At 41.2% G+C, this 24,848-nt stretch overlaps 1 protein-coding gene across 3 annotated transcripts in view; it reads right to left on the reverse strand.

The window, feature by feature from the left end:
- Igf1r (insulin like growth factor 1 receptor) overlaps positions 1 to 24,246 on the reverse strand; it is a 293,607-nt gene extending 269,361 nt beyond the window's left edge. For 2 of the 3 annotated variants that reach the window (XM_040274761.2, XM_005320094.5), the window contains exon 1: positions 24,006 to 24,246. In XM_040274761.2, the coding sequence (XP_040130695.1) occupies positions 24,006 to 24,099 (94 nt within the window). In that variant the 5' untranslated portion in view covers positions 24,100 to 24,246. Of the gene's footprint in view, positions 1 to 15,424; positions 15,521 to 24,005 lie in introns of those variants that run through there. The other variant, XM_078051243.1, reaches the window with a different exon arrangement.
- Positions 24,247 to 24,848: the final 602 nt, after the last annotated feature.

Below are 24,848 nucleotides of genomic sequence, written 5' to 3' on the forward strand. Positions count from 1 at the left end.
AAACAGAGATGTACATTTTTTCCAAATATTTTTCAGAGAAATTGCAACCACAATGGAAAGTTCATAGGAGGAGGAGAAAAAGGAGTCTGTCAGATTTCCAGAATGAAAAAGATGCTAGTCTCAAACACAAAGAAGTCTGATACAGAGTAAACTGCCTATCAGGTATTTCCACATCAACTATTTTGCAGATGAACAGTGCCTTATAAAGTACTTACTCATCTGCAAATTCAGAACTCCCAGCTCCCAAGAACTCTATGATACAGGTAGAAATTGGGAATTTCTTCACCAACCAAAGGTGAAATTGGGAGTATCTAACTGTAACATCAAAGCATATACCAGCACTGGGAATCCAATGTTCACTGCCCCATTCACTACAAACACAGGTATTTTCAAAGATGATCTATAATGTTGCTAAGTTAAAAGTCCTCTGCTTTAATAAAATAAGTAAAAGTCATCAACTAGGGATCTAAGTATTTCCTCCCAATTTCTATCATTTGAGTGAGCTCCCAAAACACTGCCACCAAGATAGATGTCATTCTCCCACTAGAACCACAAGTGAGGAGGATAAAAGAACAAGATTATCTCTTATTTGATTTACAGACTCTTATCTGCCACTGAGAAGAGTCCTCCAGAAGATGGCAATGTTACCAGTCTATCAATTGACCATACAGTAAATGATATATTTGGTGTGACTGATGTGCCAGTATATCAATTAACCATACAGTGTAAAACCAAGTGTGCTGCAAAAGGACCTAACAATCATCCCAGAGAAGGCAGGCCACAGCACTTACAAAGCTATTTTTCATAGTGCAATAGTACAACAAGAAGAAGTAGAATTTCTGGGATAGAGATTTTGCTATTTATCTTTTCTTTCAAAAATAATGGTCAATGTCTCCAAAGAAAAGTTACTGAGCTACAGAATGGAATCTGGACATTAGAAACCCTATCCAGAAATGTTTGCATTAATCTTCATTGAGTTTCTTGTCGAACATCACCAGATATCCTGCTTCAACTATTTTGGTCATCTGCATTTGGTTAAAAAAAAAAAAAGAAAAAAAGAAAAAAAAAGTCTATTCAGAACAGATGAAATGATTCTGAGATCAAAATTAGTTAACCCAGTCAGAACCACTTGAGAGGTCAAGACATCATCCCTTAAAGCAGGAAAAGCTTTGTATTTCTCAAAAGTTATGATTTCTATCACAAAGAAGACCAGAATCTTCAAATTAGAAAAATAAAATTTGCAGTAAGGAAGGATTTGAACTTTCAGCACTTGCGCTGATCTGCACTTTTATTTCATGAAAAGGAATGGTGGGAAAATGTGAAGCCTGCCATTTGGACATTGTCTTGATTACTTTGGATCTTTCTCCCTTGTTGCAGGGACATAAATATTCCCAATTCTTTTATAGTCACAAAATGCAATTTGTGCCTGAATCCATCTTTTAAAAATAAACATTAAACATTACGGGGGAAACAACTGGCACAATGGAAAACGTCTGTGTGCACTGGCTGAGCAGCTCACTATTGCTTGTATTATATTCATATACATACCATAAAACTAAGAAAGACCTTAAAATGTAGCCTCTGCACTTATGTGCTGATTAAGCTGAAGTCGTTTTAACTTATCGCCTTCATACAGCCTGTCCAAACAAAAAGATCTCAAGAATTTCTTTGAAAAAGCCCAAACAAGAGCCTAAACTTACAAAGCTATTTTTCAGAGTGCAATCGTACAACAACAGGAAGTAAAATTTCTGGGATAGAGATTTTGCTATTTATTTTTTCTTTCAATGGCTGCTTTTAAAGGGGAGAGAGAGAGAAGGAAAAAAGCTACAGGCATTACAAATCCTGGAAGCTATGAATCAGGAAGTGGGAAATGGCTGATCCTGAAATGGCCAGCTCAAAAGTCCTGGCTCTTTTATGTAGTCAAGTCTCCAAGACCAGGAATTTCAAAAATCCTAGGCATTTTGCATTATTTTCTGAATCTTAAAAGAGCTGGGACTTGAAACAGAAGGGCCAGAGTAAATTAACCAGTAAAGTAAGCCCCCAGCCTCTAGCTTCATGCCCCCACCAACATACAAACCTCACCCCCATAATTAAAAGCTCAGCTGGAACTCACTTTCTACAAATGGGGTTTTGTTTACCATGATGCAAAGGAGAAGGGAGTCAGAGCTCCCAGAGCCTACCCCAAACTTTAGCTCCCTCATTCCTCCCCAATGTTGAACCTGGAATGGACCCTTGGGACCCTAAATATTTCACATCTCCAAACACCCTACTGTGATTAAAAACAATAGTCACTCTTGTTTTCAGTTAAGGCTATACTTGAGAGATTTTTTCTGAGTCTGAGTAAAATGCAAAGGCCCATAAAACAAAACTGCAGGAATGCTTTCTTTCATACCTGCAGACAGCAGGGTTGCTGTTCTTCCTTTACCTCACCAGCTTCAAAAAGGAGCTCTAATAACTGTGCAGGAAAGGGCTCACTCTGCATAATTGCATTTACATCAAGGGGAGGAACAAAACAAAGACCTGCACAGTGGACAGTCCATTATGGTGATCAAGGGAAAAGAGGGCTAGATCTTCCTCCTCCCAAAGAGTAATAGCAGCTCAATGGGCAACTTCCTACTCCAAAGTCCTATGGACTAGAAAGGTACCACAGTTTGTAAAATATTCCCAACAATTTTATATGGAAATAGAACATGCTACCTATATGAACAGGTCATACTAGATGACAGGTTTAAAAATGGACATTAATCTGGGAAGCAATGCAAACGAAAAAAAGAGGAAACACAGTCATTTCTACTAACTTGTGTCTATTGTAATCATTTGGGAGGTCCTTTTTCTGGCATCCAAAATGAATACCATAAGCAAATGCAGGAATGTGCATAAGCATGTGGAAGACCCATCAGGATATATCAAGGAAAGTCCACCTAGGATCCCTGAGACCAACTTCTTTCCATCTCCTCTGCTAGACACTGTTTATTACCTCCCCTCAAAGGCTCAAGGTTCTTTCTCAAAGACCAGGAACCTCCAGTGTGTTGCTTTAATGCAACACAAAGAACACAACTAGTTTTTAATTGAACTCTTTTGCTCAAAATGGTGTAGTATCAACTATACCTTGTAACCTGGGCTCTAAGGAACCCCAAAGCCTTCCCCAGTCTCATCCCTTCTACTCCCTAAATAAACCCTCCTCTCTAGGCTTGCTATAAGATCCATCCCACATCTCTAAAGACCTGAACCCAAGCCTAGGAAAGTCCTGATCTTTGGTGAGGCCTCTAGGATCCTTTGGGCAATATGCTCTATTCCTCAATTTCCATGGTTCTTTCCACTCTATGGTAAAAATGTCTAGTCCTACTCCCAACAGCTGTGTATACCTTTTCTTTTCAAAGATGACACAGGCTCTTTGTCACGCAGGGGTTACATCTTATGTCCCTCCCACAGATCCCTGAAAAACCCCAACACTTCAATTTGTTTCTCTCTTCAACTCCTACAAAACTGAATTCTCTCTACCCAGTTCAGTTCAACATCCCCTGGACCCCTGAGCTGCCTCCTTTGCCTCTTCTGTCTGCAGAAAAAGCAACACCAATCACCGCAACTCGGCTGTCCACTGAAGGGAATCCAAGTGGCATTCTCAGTGCATGTTCTCACAGGCAGGCCTGGCATCTGTCAGTGTCAGAGCATTCCTCTGAACCCTGAGTGGCTTCCTTACCAGGTGGTCAACGTCTGAGGCCAGGCTTGGGACAATGAACTGGCCATACAGCCCTGGGAAAAAGTTCCTCAATTTCTGACAAAGCTATCCAGAAGACTGAAGGAAGGTGGGTACAAACTGATGACCCTCAAAGAAATTGGAGTCAAAGTCCTGAATTTCCACAGCCCCAAATCAGCAGGTTCGTTATTTCTGCTTACTGCCCTTCCCCATCACCCTCACCCTCTATCTAGATAGCTAACCCTCAACATTTCCCAGTCCACTAGTGAATAGTAATTCACAGCAGCCAGGACATCTGACCTGCAGGGCCACTTTCTAACCAGTCTCCAATAAAAATCTGAGGAATTCAAAGCCCTAGGTTGGGGCAGGGTCATTAATTCCTCACAAATAGCTGTACAATTTTCCTGAAAACTCAAAAAGGTAGCCAGGGTGGAGTTCAGGGAACAAAAGTGAAGAGACAACCTCACATAGACTTGTCTCCCCTTCATTTAAGGCAGCAGAAGTTCCAAGAAGCATGTTAAGCACCTATGGTCCCCTTGAAGGTTTTAAACCAGTAGACACAAGGAATTGCTCAGGTCTTCAGTAAACCCAGCCCAACCCCCCAACACTCAGGGATCCAAGCTGGCAGAAACCTCAAGACTGACGCCTGTTTCTAAGCTGCTCACAGAATTAACAGGATGGCTTGATCGATACCAATTTTACCATCATGGGAGTGACTCATCACGAAATTCTACCCAGCTTAAAGCTTAACTGTGAACAGAAACAAAACAACATAATAGCAGGGTCAGATTTAAAATAGCAAGTATGACTGGTAAACAGTTAATGCTTATAAACAATTAGCAATCACCTCCTCGGATTCTAGATTTGCTAGAGAGAACAAGTACCACAACCAGCTCTGAAAGGAGCAGCAGAGGTAGGTCTGTCTGCTGCTGCAGCCCCTTCCAACAATGTTGGTGCCTGCTTCACAAAATAGGCCCTGGGGAAGGATCAAGATGAGCTACTTTTGACTGAATTCCACAGGTCAGATACAAGTGTGTTCACTATAGCAGAGAGAGAAGAGGAATGTACTCACATGAAACTAAGTTTTCAAAAAATGAAAGTTAAACTCCTCTGGAGTATAATTCCCTTCTATGTAGCTCCTACAGAGTCTAAAATAAGAAAATTACTTACCCTAAAATGGGGGAATGGGGTCATGCAAAAATTCTCAATAATGGAGTGCTCTCAAACTGCGTCCACTTCAAGAAAAGCAATGAGTTGCACAGAAGGTGAACTGTACATCACAAGCATGTTGTTGAGAAGGCAAATGTCCTCTGTGTCATCCTGAAAACACCTGCAGTTGTCCCTTGGTATACATGGAGGATACCATGGAATCTCTTGGTATCCAGGATTCAATGCAGATACCAAAACTGAATGACGCTCGAGACCATTATATAAAAAAGAACAGTATTTTGCACAGGACATATGCACATCCTCCCCACATCCTCTCACTCACTTTAAGTCAACTCTAGATGATTTACAATATCTAATACAATTCATGTTTGTAAACAGTCATTTTACCATATTGTTTAGGGTATAATGACAAGGGAAGAAAAGTCTGTAAAAGTTCAGTACTTAAACAATTTTCCCCAAAAAAACTTTTGATTAATAGTTTGTTGTACCCATGTTTCTGGAACCCACAGACATAGAGCACTGAGTATAATTTTGATACTGAGTTCCACTTAAGTTTATTTAGTTTTTTTGTGGTACTGAAGAGTGAAACCAAGAGTGCTCTCCAACTGGGCCACACCTCCCAATCATTTTTATTTTTTGAGACAACATCTTGATAAAATGCCCAGGTTGACCTTGAACTTGCAATTCTCCAGCCTCAGCCTCCCAAGTTGCTGGGATTCCATGCATCCACTATCATACCTGGCATGTAATTAAGTTTTAAAAATTAATGTGGAAGCAACTCTCAGACTTGGCCAAGAACTTATACATAAACAGGACCTTACCTTTGTAATCTTTACCTACAGCACATCACATCATTCCATTATGGACTGCATGCCTATGTCCCCCCAAAACTTCACAGACTGAAACTCCCATTCCCAAGAGGATGATGGTATTAGAAGGCAGGGACTTAGGGAGTAATTAAGTTTAAATGAGGTCATGATGAGATCACCATTTTCCCCTCTTTGAGGCAGGGTATCACTAAATTGCCAAGGCCGGCCTTGAATTTGCAATCCTGCTGCCTCAACCTCCAGAGTAGCTGGGATTATAGGCCTACCACCACACCCAGCAGCACCATTGTATAAAGAGAAACCCTTGCTCCCTCTGCCATGTGAGAATACAGTGAAAAGACATTTGCCCTCTGTGAGCCTAAAAATGAGCCCTCACCAGAAACCACATCAGTTGGCACCTTGATCTTCGACATTGAGCCTCCAGAATTGTGACCTCTGTCTATTGTTTAAGCCACCCAGCCTATGGTAATTTGTTATGGCAGCCCACAGTGGTTCAGACATCCATACAACCCTGTAACAGCACATAGCCAACCCAGTGAAGATTCATGCCTGCCTCCTATCATGTGACAACACCCCCTACCCAGTGGTCAGGCAAAGAAAGCAAACAAATAAGCAAAAGGTCATGGGAGGGCCAGGGGAAACAGTGATCATTCTGGTCAGCTTTTAAGATGCTGGGGAAAGGCCAGTCTATTTCCAGATATGATCAGCCACCAGCAGCCAGCTTTGTCCCATAGGTCTTAGACCAAAAAAAACTGCTATGGGGGCAGAATGAAGAAAGCTCCTCTCACAGCCAGACAGACTCAGCTACCTCTTGGTCTTGTTTGGAATCCAGCAGGTAGAGACCTGAGTACTGGTGTCTTGTTAAACTAGAGGATGACAGTTGCATACCAAGGGCTGGCCCCAGAATATATACTGGGATGGTGTTGAGTCAATTCTGGCCTTTGAGATATGGCACATGTCCCATGACCTCAAGCAATGAATGCCTTAAAGGACCTTCAGGTTCCTCACCGACAAAGCGAAACCTCTGACACGTTTCTACTTTCAGATGCTCATATTCTTGCCTATGGTAATCAACCCCTTCCTTTCAGGACTCCCTATGTGATGGAGGAATCAGTTTGCAATAAAGAAATTGAGCTGTCAGAACAAATGAAAAACTTCCAGTATTATCAGGGAGGGAACCAAATATCTAAACAAATCTCTCTTCTGGAAAAATGAGAAATGAAAAAGCAATTACACATCACATGGCTGATTAGCAATAAATTTCATCTGTGACTACAATGGCACGAGAGTTTGACTCTGGACTTGTCTTCCTTGAAAAGAAAACAGTGTCTATAAAACCGTCTCTTATTTTGGACAGAAGATCCAACTCTTATAACCCTCAGCTCAAAAACGTTCCACCCCTAAGGCCTCCAAGCCTCATAAAGCGCTACTGAGATCTCTGACACAGCACCTGCCCCTTTGGTGTGGCCTCCACAGGCAGGGACTGGTCTTCCAGAATGTTTCCTCACTAACCTACAAAACATATGTTCACAGACACATCTATCAAGAAATAAGGGTTTGGGGGGCTAGGATTGTAGCTCAGTGGAGAGCACTTGCCTAGCATGTATGAGGCACTGGGTTCAATTCTCAGCACCACATATAAATAAATACAAGTCCATCAACAACTAGAAAAAAAATATTTAAAAAGAAAAAAGGGTTTTCTTTTATTAAAAAATGTGGTAGAATATACATAACATAAAATTTAACATTTCAACCACTTTTAAGCATATAGTTCTGTGACATTAAGCACATTCACACTGCATACAACCACCACTACCATCCACATTCAGATATCATTTCCCAATTAAAACTCTATACCCATTAAACAACTCCCCATTCCCCCACCCTCCTTTCCCTGAAAACTTTTATTGTATTTTCTCTGTAAACTTGACTTCCTCAGACACATCATATAAGTGGAATTCTACAGTATTTTGTGACTGACATCACTTAGCATAATGTCTTTAAAGTTTATCCACATTTTAGCATGTGATAGGATTTCCCTTCTTTTAAAGGCGGAATAGTACATCCATGGACTTTCAGATTGTTTCTACCTTTGGGCTATTAAAAGTCATCATTAAATGCCAGGAACATGGTGACACAAATATCTGTTTGTGTTGCTAGTTTTACTTTTCATTCATATAACCAGAAGTGGAATTGCTGGATCCCGTGGTAATTCTATATTTATTTTTTTGAGGAACCCCCATCCCATGTTCCAGTGCCTATACCACCAACAATGCACAGGGTTCCAATTTCCCTACATCCTGCCCTATAGCTATTATATGGTTTTTTAACAATGGTCATATTAATGGTTGTGAAGCATTACTATTTGTGGATTTGAATTGCATTTCACCAATGACCAATGATATTCCCCCATCTTTTCTCATGTGGTTACTGGCCTCAAGAAATAAATTTTAAACCAAAGGAATAACTTTTCCTCCGAAGAGATCTTTGATCTCAAAAAGTAAATGGTAATAGGGGCTGGGCCTGTATCTTAGTGGTAAAGTACATGCCTTGTATGTTTGAAGCACTAGGTTTAATCCTTAGCACCACATAAAAATATATAAAGATACTATGTGTTCATCTACAAATAAATAAATATTAAAAAAAGAAAAAAGTAAATGATAACATTACTGACTAGGAATTAAGATGATTCAGTAAATGGTCCAGGCTCACAACACATTTCCCCTGGAATCACCACCATGGGTAATGGCTCCCAAGCAAGCCACACAAGCCCACCTACCAACTGCCTAAGGAAGATTATGCTTCAGTGTAGGTCCTGGGAGGCAGGGACCCTGTGTAACCCAGGAAGCAGAACAAAAGTCTGGCTCCTGCTCATCATCCTGGGGCAAGGATCTCTTGCAAGCATTTACTAATCCAGGCAACATATCTGGGACTGGCTTCCCAACCCCCCCAGGACCCCAGTCTCTGGGAACTTTCATCCCTCAAATTGAGGGTAGCCCTCAATTTACAAGGGCCACAGTATCTCAGTATTCCCCACTCAGTATTTAAATGATTATAATTAGTTAATGGACACCTAGATTTCTGCTTTTCAGATCTTGTGTCCCAAATTTTAGTTGGAAACATAAGCCCCACGCTTCTTCTCCCCATGCCCTTGACCTGTTCTTGCCCAGAAACCACATGACCCTCAACTATTTCCTATCCCTGAAGAAGGTAAAGAGTAAAGGACAAACCAGGATTGCACAGCTCACACAATATGTGAATGATTCATTTCTGTCATTTAACTCTTTGGACAGGACACACTGGCCTTCTTAAGAGGGCTCTTGGAACCCGAATAATCCATCTCCCAGAGAAGGATGCTTCAATCTCCTCCCCAGAGGCAGGAGTAGTATCAGGAGGAGGAAGGGAGAGAGATGTTTCTATTCCCTCACAGAGCATTGGTGCAACTTTTTATGTAAAACAAAACTCATATCATATTAATTCTACAGTCAGAAACAGCAAGGGTAGCTAAGAGCAGAATGTCCTTCCATACACAGCCAGGAAAGTACTATTTTTCTCTCTTTCTTAAGGAACTAAATAACTTCAAAAGTGTATCTCCTCTATCTTTAACAATATCGTCTAACTCCTAGTGTCTGTGACAGGCATTAAGTTCAAGGGACTTAAGGCAATCATTAAGGAAGAACTACTAATAGTCCTTTGACCCAGGGCACAATTGTTACCTTCCATTTTACACATGAGAACAGTGAGGCAATGAGGGAGAAAACCTTCCCAGGCTCTGCTGATCCCCAGGCTTCTAAGTGACTAGCTCTGAGCTCTAATTCTAAGCTCAGAGAGGAATGGGGCCAGGCAGAAGCCTACTTTCCAACTAGGGTAAACAGAGCCTGTCTAATAACAAGTGGAAAAAAAAATGATTTAAAATTCGGAATGCCCTATAGTAGGAAGTAATACAAAAGTCCACTGACCAAATAATATCACCCTCCCACCAAGCCTCTTACATCACTGTGTTCTTCAATGTTACTTGTGAGTGAAACAAACAGTAACAGTTGCAGAACAGGCTGCTAGTAGCTGAGCATCAAGAATTACAATGTGCCCAATTCATTTTAAAACATAAATCAATACCAGTTAAAAAGTACCAGTAGGAAAGCCCAGACCAGGATGTAAAGTTGGCATCTCCTTTTAAACAAATCATTCCTCTCTGCTTGTACAAAGGCTGGAAATCATCCTCCCAGGTTGGCCAGCACCACAGGGTAACAAGGTCTGTCTCCAGGTCCCAGTCATAAGGACCTCAAGGCCACTGCAATGATTCAGCCCAAGGCCATCACTGGGCCCATCTGCCCCAGCTCAGAAGGAAGCGAAGGTTTTTTTCTGGCTCAGATTTCCTTTGAAAGTTAGAAAGCAGTGCCCCTAGCATATGAACAGCAAAGAGCTCACCTCAAAAAATTCACCACTCCCCCAACTTTTACTTTTTTGAGGAAGGGAGGCAAGTTTGGAGAATATATATTACTCCCACAGATTTTAATCCTGGCCCTTGACCCTACTGGTACCCATGGTGCCACTAACAGAGGAAAGAACTCCACTTCTCTGAAGTCCAGTTCTCTACAAAGGTGAATACTGCAGTCTCCAGAAAGCTTGGCTATCTGAATCAAGCCTCACTAGAGGTTTGCTCCCCTGAATTCTCCCCATTCTGTGCCCCAAAGGCACTAGGCACCTCCTCAAGGGCCTGTTCTGTGATGCTTCTTCCAGTCAATCCCAGGGCCATGGATTCTGTCTCTCCATCCACAGACCTGATCTCTTCTCAGTTAGGTCCCAGCCTCTAAAGTCCTTTTACCAGCTCCTCCATCAACTCATTCTCCCCTCCCCGACAGAAACTTTGCCTTACAGGTCACCCCCTTCAACCCCAGAGCCAGGTCAAGGAGTCCAATGGTTACTGCTTCCCTTGTCTCAGATCTAGAGATAATAAATACATCCTCCCCGGCCCCATACTCATTACCCCCCTTTCTAAACATCACTGGTTCACACTAGATTGTTTGTGATGCCCCAATACTGACTCCATCAAGGGGCCAGAGCACCCTCTCTAGGATGCTCCCTGGGTCACAATATTTCAACAGTTTCAAAGCTCACCATTCTTGACCCTTCAGTCAAGTTCCTTCCCCTGACATATTTGGATCTGACACCCACTCTCCACTCTATTGGGGCAGGCTGCTACCCATGTCCCACTCAGTCCTTCCCCCTCATGAGATAAGGTTTCCTGAGAGCTTAGAGACAGATGCTTGAAGCACATTAAAGTCAGACATCATTCCTAAAGCTTCCTTAAGCTATTTAACAGCTTCACAAGCCCACCTTCCAAAGCCCACACACTTCAAATTCTTAAGTCAACATCCCATAATTTAGCACTAAACATACATTGCCTGTTGCTATTCACCACTATCCAAAATTCCTGGGACCAGAAATGTTTCTGCTTTCCGAGTTTCTCAGATTTGGGAACATTTATATACACTTTACAGGTCAGTCATTCCTTATCTGAAAATCCAAAATTCTCAGAAATTTCCATCACTGATAAGACACTGACTTGATGCTCACAAAGTTTCAGATTTGGGAGCATTTTGAATTTTGGATTCAGAATGCTCAAGATGCATTTGACTTTTCCCAACTAGACAGTAAGCTCCTTGGGGTGGGAGGGAAAAATAAATCAAGCATTCTTTCCAAGTGTTCACCAATGGAGCAGAGACCCTGGATGTCATAAAGTCCCCTTTCCACTACTCATTTCAGCCAGCTATTCAAGGTAAAGACTACTTTTCAGAGAGGGCAAACCAGTTAGTGGTTCCCAAGGCTGTCCTAAGACTGACTTTCTTGGTTCAAACCCTCACCATGGATATGAAAAAGAAGACACATCCTAAGTAGTGGCAATGCTCTAGAGCTGGCAGGAGATAAGTGGACTAGAGACCCAGAGACAGCCCACAGGGCTACCATGGCAATGAGGGGAAGAGAACAATAAAAGTATTCATTTGTTTGATGCTTTCTGTGTGCTAGTCTGCTGAGCATTTTCAGAAACATTATTACTAATTCCCATGGTATTATTCCAAATTACAGATGGACACCTGAGGTCTACAATTACCTTTCCAACATGCTCTCTGCATCTGAGAAAGAAAGACAGTAAACTGTTCAAGGAGACACAGCTTTTTGAGAGAGAGGCAAGGTAGCACTAGCTCTTCCAGGTGAGTTCACATCGGCCTAGTTCCAACATTCACAGAATAATTTTACAAGTCACTTTTTATAATCTGCATTTGAAATTAACATACCAGGTTCAAATGATTGTTTACATTTTCTACAAGAAATATCTTACCTTACCAGTCTCCTCAGGAATATCAAGCCTTTAACAATAATTTCTTAAGTGTTAATTAAGTTTGAGAGTCCTCTATCTCAGACAAGAAAACTTTGTTCTGCCAAAGATGGGAACGGGAAGAAGGCTTCAACCCCTCCAAGGGCTCCAAGACAAGACTGTCTAAAACCTTGACCTATGGCTATGCCACAGCAGTACAGAGCAGAAGGAAAGGTGCAAGTAACAAGAGACCCTTAAGACATGCTAAAGTCCTTCTCAGGATTTAAGGCAAAACTTTATTGGCCTCACTAAGAAAACAATGCCAGAAGCAGAAGCAAACTTCTATCCAGATTCCAACTAAACCTGCGTTGTGTCTTGGGATTTAAAGTCTGGAAGAATGGCTGAAAGAGCCCATCTTGTCATTCAAGAGAGAGTGGGAAAGCAGTCAGCAGCTGCAGAGGGTGTGATATCCACCAGACCTCTCTTTCCACCCTGGCCCTCAGCATCAAACCAGTCCAGAGATAGACACATTGAAGTTCAGCCTAAAAGTGCCCTCCTTCAATCAGGCACCAAGCTTCATGAGAGTTGAAAGCATACCACAAACAAGAACTGGTAGGACTGGGATTCTACCACATGTGAGGCACATGTGAGGCACTGGATTTGATCCTTAGCACCACATAAAAATAAAAAAATAAATAAATAAAGTTATTATGTCCACCTAAAACTAAAAATATTTTTTTTAAAAAAACAAGAATTGGTGATGAATTATTCATTCAATCTTATCCATAGGGAACTTATAGAACATGGTCTCCATCCACAGGGATGAGGTCACCTTTATACAAGTTAGAGTGGAAAATAGTTTTTCCACATCTCATTTTTTTTGTTTTGTTTTTCCACCTCTAGTTGCAAAATCCCTATGGAAAAAAATTATTTTAAAGATCATTTTATTGCTTCCAAGTTTTGTGTATTTGTAGCTGGTATGGTAAAATGTTTCAGTAAATATAACTACAATGACAAGATGAAAAGACATTTGTTATATATACAGTGTGTCAAAGTGAATTGAGAGGGAGATGGGTTCCTTTTATAATTCCTCTATTGCTTGAGCTTCTTTATGTGTCAAAAGCTAAGCTATGTCCAGGGATTCAATAATAACCAAGGCACCAGTCACCAGCTCTACAGAGGGAGAAAACAGTCTAAGAAGCCCTGTGAGAGGACTGGTATATCATAAGAGCAAGAAGTCAGAACGACCATCCTGCACACAAAATCAAAGTTGCCAAAAAGTATGAAATTGTTAAGTTCTTAAAGTGAGTTTGTCTCAAAGGACAACCCAGTAGTATGGTCATTCCAAGCAGAGGGACTTCCACCAGCCCAGGCAAACCCATTAATTCATATACACTTGTTAAGCACCTTAGCAAAATAAATATTATAGAACACACATTAATGGAGGACTTACTGTGTGCCAGGCCCAATGTCAAAACAGGACAATCAAATATCAAGTGTGTCCTTATTTCTGGCACTATTCAAAACCTACTTTAAAAACAGCCACAGTAATTGTTCAGAATATCTTAAAGGAAGGCAAGCTGAAATTATCTCTCAAAAAGTCAAAGAAGTGATTTCTAAATTAAAAATAAGAAAAGGCAATCATGGGGAAACTGATCTAAAACCATTACTTATGTACTATATGTAGTCTCATTAAAGAAGTGAGAAAGCATAAATTCTGAAATTATCAATGAGAACAAATGCAGAAAAATATCTAACAAAGTACAGCCAACATAGGGCCTAACATCAGTAATGGGAGTATTTTCTATTTACTATTAGTATTTATGGCTGATAAATATCTTAACTACATAAAATAGCTCAAAGGGACACACATAAGAACAATAATTAAAATGTGACTACATATTTCAATAAAGCAATGGAAAGTAAACCTTGCTGTATTTTTCAAAATGAATCACTAGTGTTTTGGGGTCTTGAAGGATTTGTTTGTTTGTGACCTCCCCCCCCCACCCCAGAACTGAGGATCAAACCCAGGGTCTTATTGTGCGTGCTACCCAAGTGCTCTATACTCCCAGTCCTATGGCTTTGTTTTGTTTTCTTAAATCCCTAATCTCAAAAGAAATACTTCAGAACTTTTGGCTTACGAAAATCCTATAAAAATATCTTAAAATTCTAATTTTAAAGGACACACAGGTCTCAGGTCAAAGAACTGCCCAAGAGTTTACAGTATACTTGTTTACATGATTTCTGAAGATCCTAATTCTCTCATTGAGTTGCTTCCTAACATAGTTGAGCAACCTTAACCCAAAACTATACCCAAGTGATTTCTACAGAAGCCTACAGTATCCATATTTTCTTGCTATCAGTTCTCAGGAATCATGCCAGAAAGGAAAATCTAGGGAAGTTGTGGGGAATGGCTATCGTCATCCTCAGGATGCTATGGATTCAGTTATGGAAGAGGCTGAATTTCCCATACTGCCACTAGATGGCGCCTATGCATTGGTGAGGTGAGCAAAGTGTACACTGCACACCTCTCTAGCACTGGCAGAAATTGGCAAGAGAATGATTAAGGGAAAATGTATAAAAACAGATCTCTGAAATATAAGTGATCTGTAGGGACTGGCCACTGTTTACTGAGAAAAAGTAAAATGACACAACTGCTTAACAAGCAAAATTAATCTTAATAAGGAACTATTATGTACCAAGCTCTATACCAATTGAGGCAGTAAAACATCAATTGTATCCTGTATTTTTGGCAATATCCAAAGAACATCTCTGTTCAAGGACAACGCACCCATAAGACAGTTGCGGCTGAAGTAATAGGGACTAATTAACAGTTGCCAGGCTCTGTTCTAAGCACTTGACATGGATATTAATTCAGCTAATTTTTAAGAACAAATGTAAAATTATTACTCCTAGTAAAATTATCATTTCACAGATGAGGAGACTAAGGCACAGGAAGACAAAAAAAATTTGCCATAGAATTTAGCTGTTGAGGAACTTAAGATTCAAACCAGCCACTTGGCTCCTCTGTCCTTGTAAAACATGGACAACCATGGTACAAGACAAAACAAACCATTATTAACCAGCACAGCAATGGTTATGAACTCAAAAGGAGTAAAGAAAAGCCAGATCCACAAAAGTTAGGGAAACTGTGAAAAGCTTCATGAAGGAAAATTAATTAGAAAGCAAAGGATGGCATTTCAAGACATTGGGGAGGAAAGGAATTCACTGATCCAAAATGCTACCTTCAGACAGTCACAGTCTTGTCCCTGGTTTTACAGATCTACCTGAAACTTAAAAGAGATTTTAATTTTTTAAAATTATATTTCCCTGCTCCAATTTTTCTGACTTTTTCTAAATACATTAGAAAATACTTTTATTTTGCCATTTAGTGAGAAAAAGAGAAACACTTACCATATATTTAAGTCTCCAAAAAAATAACTTCTTTGGAACCAAAGAAAAAACTGGCATCTAAGGAGAATCTTGAACCAAGTGACCTTCCTATGCTCATGACTAGCACTTTCTGTTATTCAGTATGGGGTGAGGAGGGGGAGGAAGGGGAAGAAGAGGAGGAGGAGGAGGAAGAGGAGGAGGAGGAGGAGGAGGAGGAGGAAAAAAAACACTCCAGGCCATGGAAACAGGAGGAGCAAAAACCTTGCAGATAGGTATAGCTTGCCTCATGCACCACCACACTAAAGCCCAAGCATTGGGTTGGACAGGGAACTTACCCGATAGCAAAATCACATTAATGAACTATTACAGTCCAATTTGAGGGAGTCTCAGACTTGATTCTTGGACCACAAGGAAGCTCCACAAAAGGCACATTCTGAGAAGCAAAACTCCATCAAGCCAAAGGGATAGCACAGGAGTCAGAGCTGGTTCAGAGACCAACTGAGCAAGTATTCTCTCTCTCTCTCTCTCTCTCTCTCTCTCTCTCTCTGAGAATAGAGATGCAGGTCTGGACTGGACCAGGGTGGAGTCAGAAACAGGGGTAAATCTTGAGTGATTTCAAGTGACTCAGTGAGGTCGAAAGGAAACATTCAATTAACTGGTCTCTCCAGAAAAAGACTAGCTGCAAAACTGAAATTTAACTAGAAATTCCATCTCCGGCCAACCTTTCTTGTGAAAACCTTAGTTAGGTACATATTAGAAAGAAAACTGAGAATTCAGCACCCAACTAAGAAAGGCTACTCTGACAAAAGAATTTCCTGTGATTAAACTATACCATGTTGTCACCTAACATATGCCATGGACCCATTATCCATAGAAATCAGACTCCAAAACTATCTTCCTCTGCTGCTGGGCTCCCTCTGTATCCATCTGTTCTCTGTTTTCCTCCAAGTCATAAGACTTGGAAAACTCAGGTAGAGAGAATAAATACAAGATGATACAGATAAACAAGGATACAACTGATAAAGCTTTTTATGATCTAAAGACAATAAATAGCTAATGACTTAGAAAATTCTTTGCAGACTTATCCAATCAAATAGGTCATGGGTTATCTCCTAGAAATTTCTCTGGATATTTCTTAGTTTTTTAGGAAGTTATCAAAGGTCACTAAGATATATCAACTTATTGCTCCCTAATTATCATCAGATTTCTGTGCCTTAAAGTGCTATTAATTAAAATTCACCTGATTCAAATTGGTAATGTCTCATTTACTTACTCAAACACATTCCGAATAATAATTTTATACAAGCTACTAACACTAATTTACAGAAGAGGACAAGCTGAAAGTAAACATTTAAAATATCTCAGGAAAATCTTAAAGATCTACTCTATAAAATATTTATGCTTTAAGACTGTCAAAATATATTTATTCTCCAATGTAGAATAATTTAAAAAGTAGAATGCTTTTAAAACTGACAATACAGCCAATTTAAAGAAAACTAGTGACATGTTAAAAAGAAACTGACCAAATAAAGTATATAAAACCCCAACAACAATGTATTTATTTCAAACTGTCACAAATTAGATTGAAATAAATACATTGTTGTTGCAAATTAGATAGCTGGGTGGAGAGACCACACAATTCTGAACAAATGTCATTTTTATTATAAAATTCTTACTACACTAATGGCCTACAATAATAAGGAAGCTAACAGAATAATAACTGAGATAAGAGAATAAAGATTAAAACTCTCCCCCAACACACACACACATCAAGAACTTTCTGGAATAAGAATAGATTATGTTCTAAAGTTTTTAAAACATGAATGCTTTCACTAAAAATGTCTTCTAGACTGTGCCAACATGAGTAATGTAAAGTAGTTGTAGCTCTCTCTGCAGTATATGATTCGGTGTATGCATTTTCCTTCTGTAGTTAGCCACTCTGCTATCCCAAATAAGAAAGTGTGAGCTTCAAGACCATCAGCCAACAGCCACAGGACAGTGGATGAGCTCCATGGACACATCCCCCAACAGCTTACACACTAGTCATCACAGCAGTAACTAAGTTAAGGGAACTCATAAAATAAATAACAGCACAATACACTGTAAAAAGTTATTGCAATTATAGGTATTTGTTCCTTATGATAGAAGAAGCTACCCTGTTGTGTGTCAGTAAAATCTGAGTGGCTATCTATAAGTTTAAAAATTCAGGACAGGAAAAAGAAAAATTAAAGCCTTGCTTACTAGTTTTTTCTTTAGTCCTTTAAATAAACACAGCGGTAATTTATATGTCTTGGTATATACCTTTACAATCTCATGGTAAAAGTGGGGCATGGTGGTGCACACCTGTAATCCCAGCAGCAAGGGAGTCTGAGGTGGGAGGATCGTGAGTTCAAAGACAGCCTTATCAACTTAGTGAGGCTCTAAGCAACTCAGTGAGACCCTGTCTCTACATAAAATACAAAATAGGGCTAGGGATGTGGCTCAGTGATTGAGTGCCCCCGAGTTCAATCCCTGGTACAAACAACAACAACAAAAACTTCATGGTAAAATATTTTATGAGACAAAAATTATAAACTTAAAAGAATTGAGTAAAATGAGTATTCAACTTGTATTTAAAGAAAAAAAGGATAGAAGGAGGATCTTATTTTTCAATTCAAGTAAAGAAATATCAATCTTCCTTAAGATTTCAAAATTAGTCAATTTAAGAAGATGAAAGTGAAATTGGCTTAAGTAAAAAAACAAAAGGAGGGAAATCACCAAAAACAGTATCTGGGACTTTAAAACCTAAGTTGAAACTATTACAACTATTTAGTCTTCAAAAGTCCAAAAGTCTCAAAATCAAATATACTGTTAATATTTTCAGTCAAATAAAACCAAAACAACTTAAGAAACAAACTTCATCACGCGGAGGGAATGTGCATCTGTTGATTAAATAACCTAACATGTTTTTTAAAATCCTGTTTACTAACCATTTTATATACCAAACATATGTCCTTTCCTCAGAGCAAATGAGAGGGAGGGTGGCAGGGGTGATGGGATGAAGGGCTATGTATATATTTCAAAGTTTTAATCTTTACAAATACTGGAAATTAGTTATGCTTCCCAAATATTGACAGGTCTCAATGTCCACAAACACTGGAACTGTTACTCCCACCCCCATGCCCATTAGTTTAAGCCAAATCACATCTTTACAAGGAACTGGAAAACTTCCTCTTGCTAATCTGATGCCAAACACCATTTTCCAAGAGGACTCAGAGTTCATCATTCATTATGCACTTTGTTGTCTTTAAAGTGTTCAAAATTTTCCTTCAGAACATCCCAGAGAAATCAAGAAACTGTATCTCTACCAAGTATGCAACTATTGTATATTTAGTACAATTGAAAAGACTTCATCTCTTGGGCTCAGACAGCACCTGTCATAAATTGGCTAAGAAAAGCAGTTCAAAGTAAGCTGTTCTTCAGGCACAAATACCTCTTCTATGAACTAGGGTTGAGTTTTAAATGAATTTTGAAAAAAACAAAGTCACAACCCAGAGAAAAACATGTCTTGTATGCATTATGATTAAATTAAAAAAAAACTTTCAGGATTTAATTGCCATCTCAAACTTATTCTTAGTCCCTCACACTTAAAAAAAACAGTTATTTAAAAAATTATATATAAAAAGGCCTGAATTATAAACATTTCCCAGTGATTATCAGAAAGCTAACTATGCAATGTACAAATCCAAGAAAAATTCAAAATAAGTCCCATCTTTCTTACAACTCAAAACATGCCAGGCAGCATTCAGGTACACACCTGTGACTCCCAATATTCTGGCAAAAGGTAACAACACTGCACATTTTAAATCACAACAGTCATAACCAGTGTTATTAAAAAGGCAATGCTGTTGATTAAGATGGGTAGATGCCTGTACATCATGGCCTACAGTGACATTTCAATATAAGAGAAAATATTAATAAGGCAAAGATAGCATAGCACTGGCTATACACTAGACCATCAGCATTGCTGTATATCAGGTCTTAAGCCTAGAGAAAGGTCTTTAAAGGGTCTTTAAAATGCTACTCACTGTCTACATGAAATTCTGTATTCTGTCCTGAGTATTCTGTCCTGAGTCTGAAAAAAAAATCTGAATTTTCAAGTAACTTTCTTTCATAAGTTTATATATAAAATACCCAAGAACAAAACACAGTTCTCTGTCTTTGTAGGCTCATGTACTGCCTAGCACAAAGTCAGCTTTCATATAGTAGGTGCCCACTAAGTGCTGCCTAGATTCAGTTACTTTTCACAGCACAGTCTTACAAAGCAAATGAAAACACATTAAAAAGGAAACAACCATTCCTTGAGGGCAACACTGGGGTGGGGGGTGGGGGGGCTAAGGCAACAAGTGAAAATGATATATTTGTTTTTCATTATTGCTCTGATCTTGCATCAATAGGAGGGGCAGGAAACATTTTTATTAGTAAACTAAGCCTTAGACAAAGACCAAAACCCAATGTAAACAACTATTCTTCTGGATCTTCTATTGAAAGGCCAAGGTAAATCTGGATAAAGAAATAACAATATTAAGGAATAACAGATTTTTAAGTCCTGACCATATTTTTAAATATTTTTTTCTGTAATAAATTTCAATATTTTTAATAAAAATAACTAAATGCCTGAAATTACTGTAATCTACAAAGATTCTTCCTCCTGCTCAGATCCGAGAGCTACTTAAGATATAAAATTAGCAAAAAAGAAAAAAAAACACTGTATTAAAATGAACAGTCTTTATTTACTAACACTTGTGGTTAGCATGGCATATCAAAAAAGAGTGGAAATTCTTTACCATCTTAAAACAGCACATTATTTCTTTGTTGGAAAACATACACAATAAAATTGGAAATGCAAACAGCCATCCAGACTAGGTTCCTAAACTATCTTGAAAAGACCAACACCATTTCAGATGTAGTCGAGGGTTTTCCTACCAAAAAATTCTAACTTTCACTAGCATGTGTGTGTTTGTTAATTCCTCTACTCAAGCCTTAACTCAAGCTGTGTATGCCCAAGATTCATTTTTCCCTGCTTGTCTCTCTCTCCTTCCTATGGCAGTGAATCTCTGCTGCTACAGCTTCTATTATCAGTTTGTTGAATTGTTGTAATTCAAGGATCTGAAAAACTCATCAAAAAAAAAAAGGGAGGCACCAAACTGAAAGACAAATTTATTCAATAATTTTAATCTAATTTTTATGTCTGAGGTAGCACAATACATCATTTTCAACCTTAGCATAATACTTTTAAAAACAAAGTTTACTGAGATACAATTCACATACCATAAGAGTCAGTAATTTAAAATGTACAATTTAACAGTAATTTGTATATTAAGAATTGTGCAACCATCACAACCAAGGAAGTTTAAAACATTTTTATTACCCCCCAAAAGAAACCCTATACCCATTAGCAGTCACTCCTCATGCTGTCTTCCCTCAGCCCCTGGCAACCACTATTTTCTATCTCTATGGATTTGCTTATTCTGGACATTTCATACAAATGGAATCACACAAGCTGTCATCTTCTATAACTGACATCTTTCACTTTTTGTAATGTTTTTAAGGTTCATCTATTCAACTTTATTTCTTAATGTTAAAATTTTCCAATCCTTTTGACAAATCAAACATATGGCCTTTTACATTTGATCCCCACACTACCCCTCCACAAAATACTGTTTGCTTGCTATTTTCCTCTAGAGATGCTAAACTATAATTTGCTACTTTGGAAACTTCTTATTCTGGATTCTCCTTCTGGTAGATAATAAAACACTATTTTAAACACCAACAATTCACATACCTATATTTCTCTGACAATAGAATATATGCTGGGGCAAAAAGATGACTAAATCCTGTTTAGGAGATGGCCACTATAAATTAAAAAAAAAAAAAAAGCCTGTTGATTTTAAAAAAGAGAACAGCCACGAGATTATTTGGCTGTCACTTGTAACTTCCAAACCTCCTTTATTTCAAAGATCTGCTCAAGTAGAGTTACACAAAGCAAGCATGTCCATATGACTTCTACATCTTTTAAGTTAAAAATGACACACTGCTGTCGATATCAAAAGAGAAGTCACTAATCTCTAAATATGTCAACACAATACCTGCAAGTGAACCAACAACACCCCAATCTACTACTCCTCTCCGGGGAAAAAAACTCTCTTGCTTTCTTTTAAGTGGTCTAACACCTTTCAGACTAAAAACTAAAGGAATGTTCATACATACAAGATTAAATCCTCAAAGCTACAGAGAGGAGGGAGGGGAAGATACTGACTCAGGACTTCAGCAAAACATAATCAGAATTTGGGGTGCCTTCTGGCCATCTATCAGGATTTAAGGAATTACCATTTTAAAAGAATCCTTGGGAAGAGTCTGGGTGAGGTGGGATTAAAAACATACATAAAAACACACTTTCCCCTCTTATGTTCTTAAGAAGGCACCTTTTACAAAGAATCTTCAGAAGAATGCTCCAAATAACAAGACATCCTATTTTAAGATGGCCTGCATCCTGTCTGGGAGGAGAAAGGCCATCCACTGCTACTTTGAATTTCAGAATTCATATTAAATAATAAAACTACACATTTCAACAGTATGTCATAATAAAATGTATTAGCTCTCCCATGTCTTCTGAATTATATTTATTTAGCTTTTAAAGGCTAGAAACCTTCTTTTGTGCCCCCCAAACACCATTAAACGCCTGAATAGAAGGCCCCCCGATCCACCTACCCCAGTAGAAGGGAGTTGGAAGCCTTTCGACCAATCCAGTATGATAAAAGTTCGGAAAAACAAAGACCAGGGGAGTCCAGATTTGTGGAAGTCCCATCCCCCAGCTGTCTAACTCTATGCAGTAAACATGGCTAATTCTGCAAAGATCTACTCTTCCTCCATCGTGGACTCATTTCTTACAAGATGTTTAAGGATTTGTTTATAAAAACACCCTTTCTGATTTTTCCCTGTGATGGAGCCACACAGCCCCCGCTGCCTGTTTCTCCCCCTCACTCCTCAAGGCTCAGTCGTGATTTTTCAAACTTAGTAGGCACCACCTGCATACTTGGGCAACTATTTATTACTCACCCACACGCCCTCACCCTTCCCAGCCCCAGTTCTGCGACTGCATTTAAACTTTCAGTCGTGTTCAAGTTACCCTACCATCTCAAATGTACCAACAATACGCCATACTTTATTTATTTATTTATTTTTGTAGAACAAAACCCCCTCCTTTTCCTGCCGCCACATAACATGGGGAGTTCTCATTCTCTATGTCCCGGCACTTGCCTACCTACCCCTACCGGACACCACCAAAACAAAAGCTATCAGATTGCAAGAGATAGCGAGTATGGGGCAATACTGCTTATTAACTACGTACAAAGGAAGTGTGGGGCGGGGGGTTGGCAATGCAACAAAACTCTGGCCACAACAAAACCAAGGCCAGGGCTTTGCGCTCGCAAAACAAAACACCCTCCCCCCTCCCCCACCCCCACCCCAGCCGCCGAAGATCCTGGAGCTCCCTACACGACAGCGCACGACACCTCTTTTCATGGCCAGGCATCTAGATGTCCCCGTGTGGCCATAGCTACACCCCGCGTTGCGAGCACGTGTGTGTGAATGCCCGTTGGCTCCGACCACTCATCCACTAACGCACACGTGGACGCTACCCTGCCATCCCCCAGACCCTTAGGGAGGAAAAAAGGCGTCCACAAGCTGGGTAAAAAACTGAAACAGCCCCTGAACCCTCTGAACTAGGGATTCGGTCGCACGCCCCCGAAAAGCCTGGGTGATGAAGGTCCCGACCTCACACTTTCCTAGGGACGGACAAGGATGAGGGAACCCCCCCCCATACACACACACACACACACACACACACACACACACACACGCCGAATCCTCTAAAATGATGGCAAAGACCAGGAACCCAAGGTGTCTAGAGGAGCAAAGCAAGTTGTGCTACTGGAGGCCCCGCCGGGATATTTGGAAACGTGTCCTGGGGCTGCGGGGACTCTCTGCCGGGTACTTTCCCCTCGAGGACAACTGGCACCCGGAGAACGAGCGGCTCCCCGATCCCCACCACCAAGCACCCTGTCTGCTCCAGCAGCGACGCACATCACAACCAAGGGTACGGTCAGCACTGTCTGTGCGCCACGCTGGGGTCAGCGGTGTGTGCCGAGCGGCCCGCGCATCAGGGAGGAGCGAAGTGAGAGTGGAATGGGCCCGGGGGCTGCGGGTCCGCCCGGTGCCAACTTCGCTACTAGGTCCCAGGTCCTAGCCCGGCCACTAAGCCGCCAGGGACTGAACACTGCCCACCCACCAGGCCGCGGGACAAGGCTCTCAGGACCACGAAAGAGAAAGCCCCGAGCCCTTCCCGCGCGGGATGCGCTGAGCTCGGGCCCGCGGGGCTCCAAACCAAGAAGCTCGGGCCCCAAGTCCGCTCGGGCCTTCCGGCAGAGCCCCCTCCGCGCCCCGCCCCGCCGCTCCCGAGCCCGGGGGCCCGACAGCTGCGACGGTGGCAACTCGGGTTTCGCAAACAGGGCGCAGCCCCTCAGAGGAAAAGTTCCCGCAGTGGCCGCGGGCACATACTCACTTTCTCCACTCGTCGGCCAGAGCGAGAGCGCGGCGGAGAGGAACAGGAGCCCCCACAGCGAGGTCGGGGACCCTCCTCCGGAGCCAGACTTCATTCCTTTTATTTGGGACGAAATTCCCCTTTTCTCAAAAAAAAAAAAAAAAAAAAGAAAGAAAGAAAAGAAAGTCTCCAACTCAGTCTTCGCCCCACCTCAAAAAAAAAAAAAAGGTGAAGGAAACAATACTTCGAAGGCGGCGCCGGCCCGGGGGCCCAGCGGACAGCGCTGACGGGGCGGGCGGCGGCGCGGGGCGGCCCCTCAGCGCCGGCAGCAGCGGCCCAAGGCTCGGCTGAGTCGGGAACCCGAGGCGCGCCGGGGCGGGATGTCGGCGTCGTCGGCCTCCATTTTCAAACCCAGAGAGGCAAAAGACGGGTAAAACTGCTAAGAAAGGGGGCAAAGCCAAAATCCGTCTCGGCGAGGACAAACAAACCCGACCCCCAGACTGAGAGGGAGGCTGCCGGACGCCCCAGCCTCCGCGCTGGGAAAGCGCGACGCAGTTCACCAGACTGCCCCGAAGTCTAGGTCGCGGGCGAGGCCGGGGAGGGACAGAAATGCGGAGTAAAAATGAATGAGCGGCTCCCCCTCCTCCTCCGGGCTCCGCTCACTGCCGCCTCCTCCCTCAGCGCCGCCGCCGCCGCCGCCGCCGCCGCGAGCTCCTTCCTAAATCCAGGACACACACAAAGCGGCGGGCCGGCCGCGCCGCGCTCAGCACTCCCGCCGCGCCGCCCAGGCTCCCCGCCGCCGCCCGCCCCGCGCCGGCCCCCGCCCGCCGCCGCAGACTCCGTGCGCTGGGGCTCCGGCTCGCT

Source organism: Ictidomys tridecemlineatus, chromosome 5 (genome assembly GCF_052094955.1).
Source record: "Ictidomys tridecemlineatus isolate mIctTri1 chromosome 5, mIctTri1.hap1, whole genome shotgun sequence".
NCBI classification, from domain to species: domain Eukaryota; kingdom Metazoa; phylum Chordata; class Mammalia; order Rodentia; family Sciuridae; genus Ictidomys; species Ictidomys tridecemlineatus.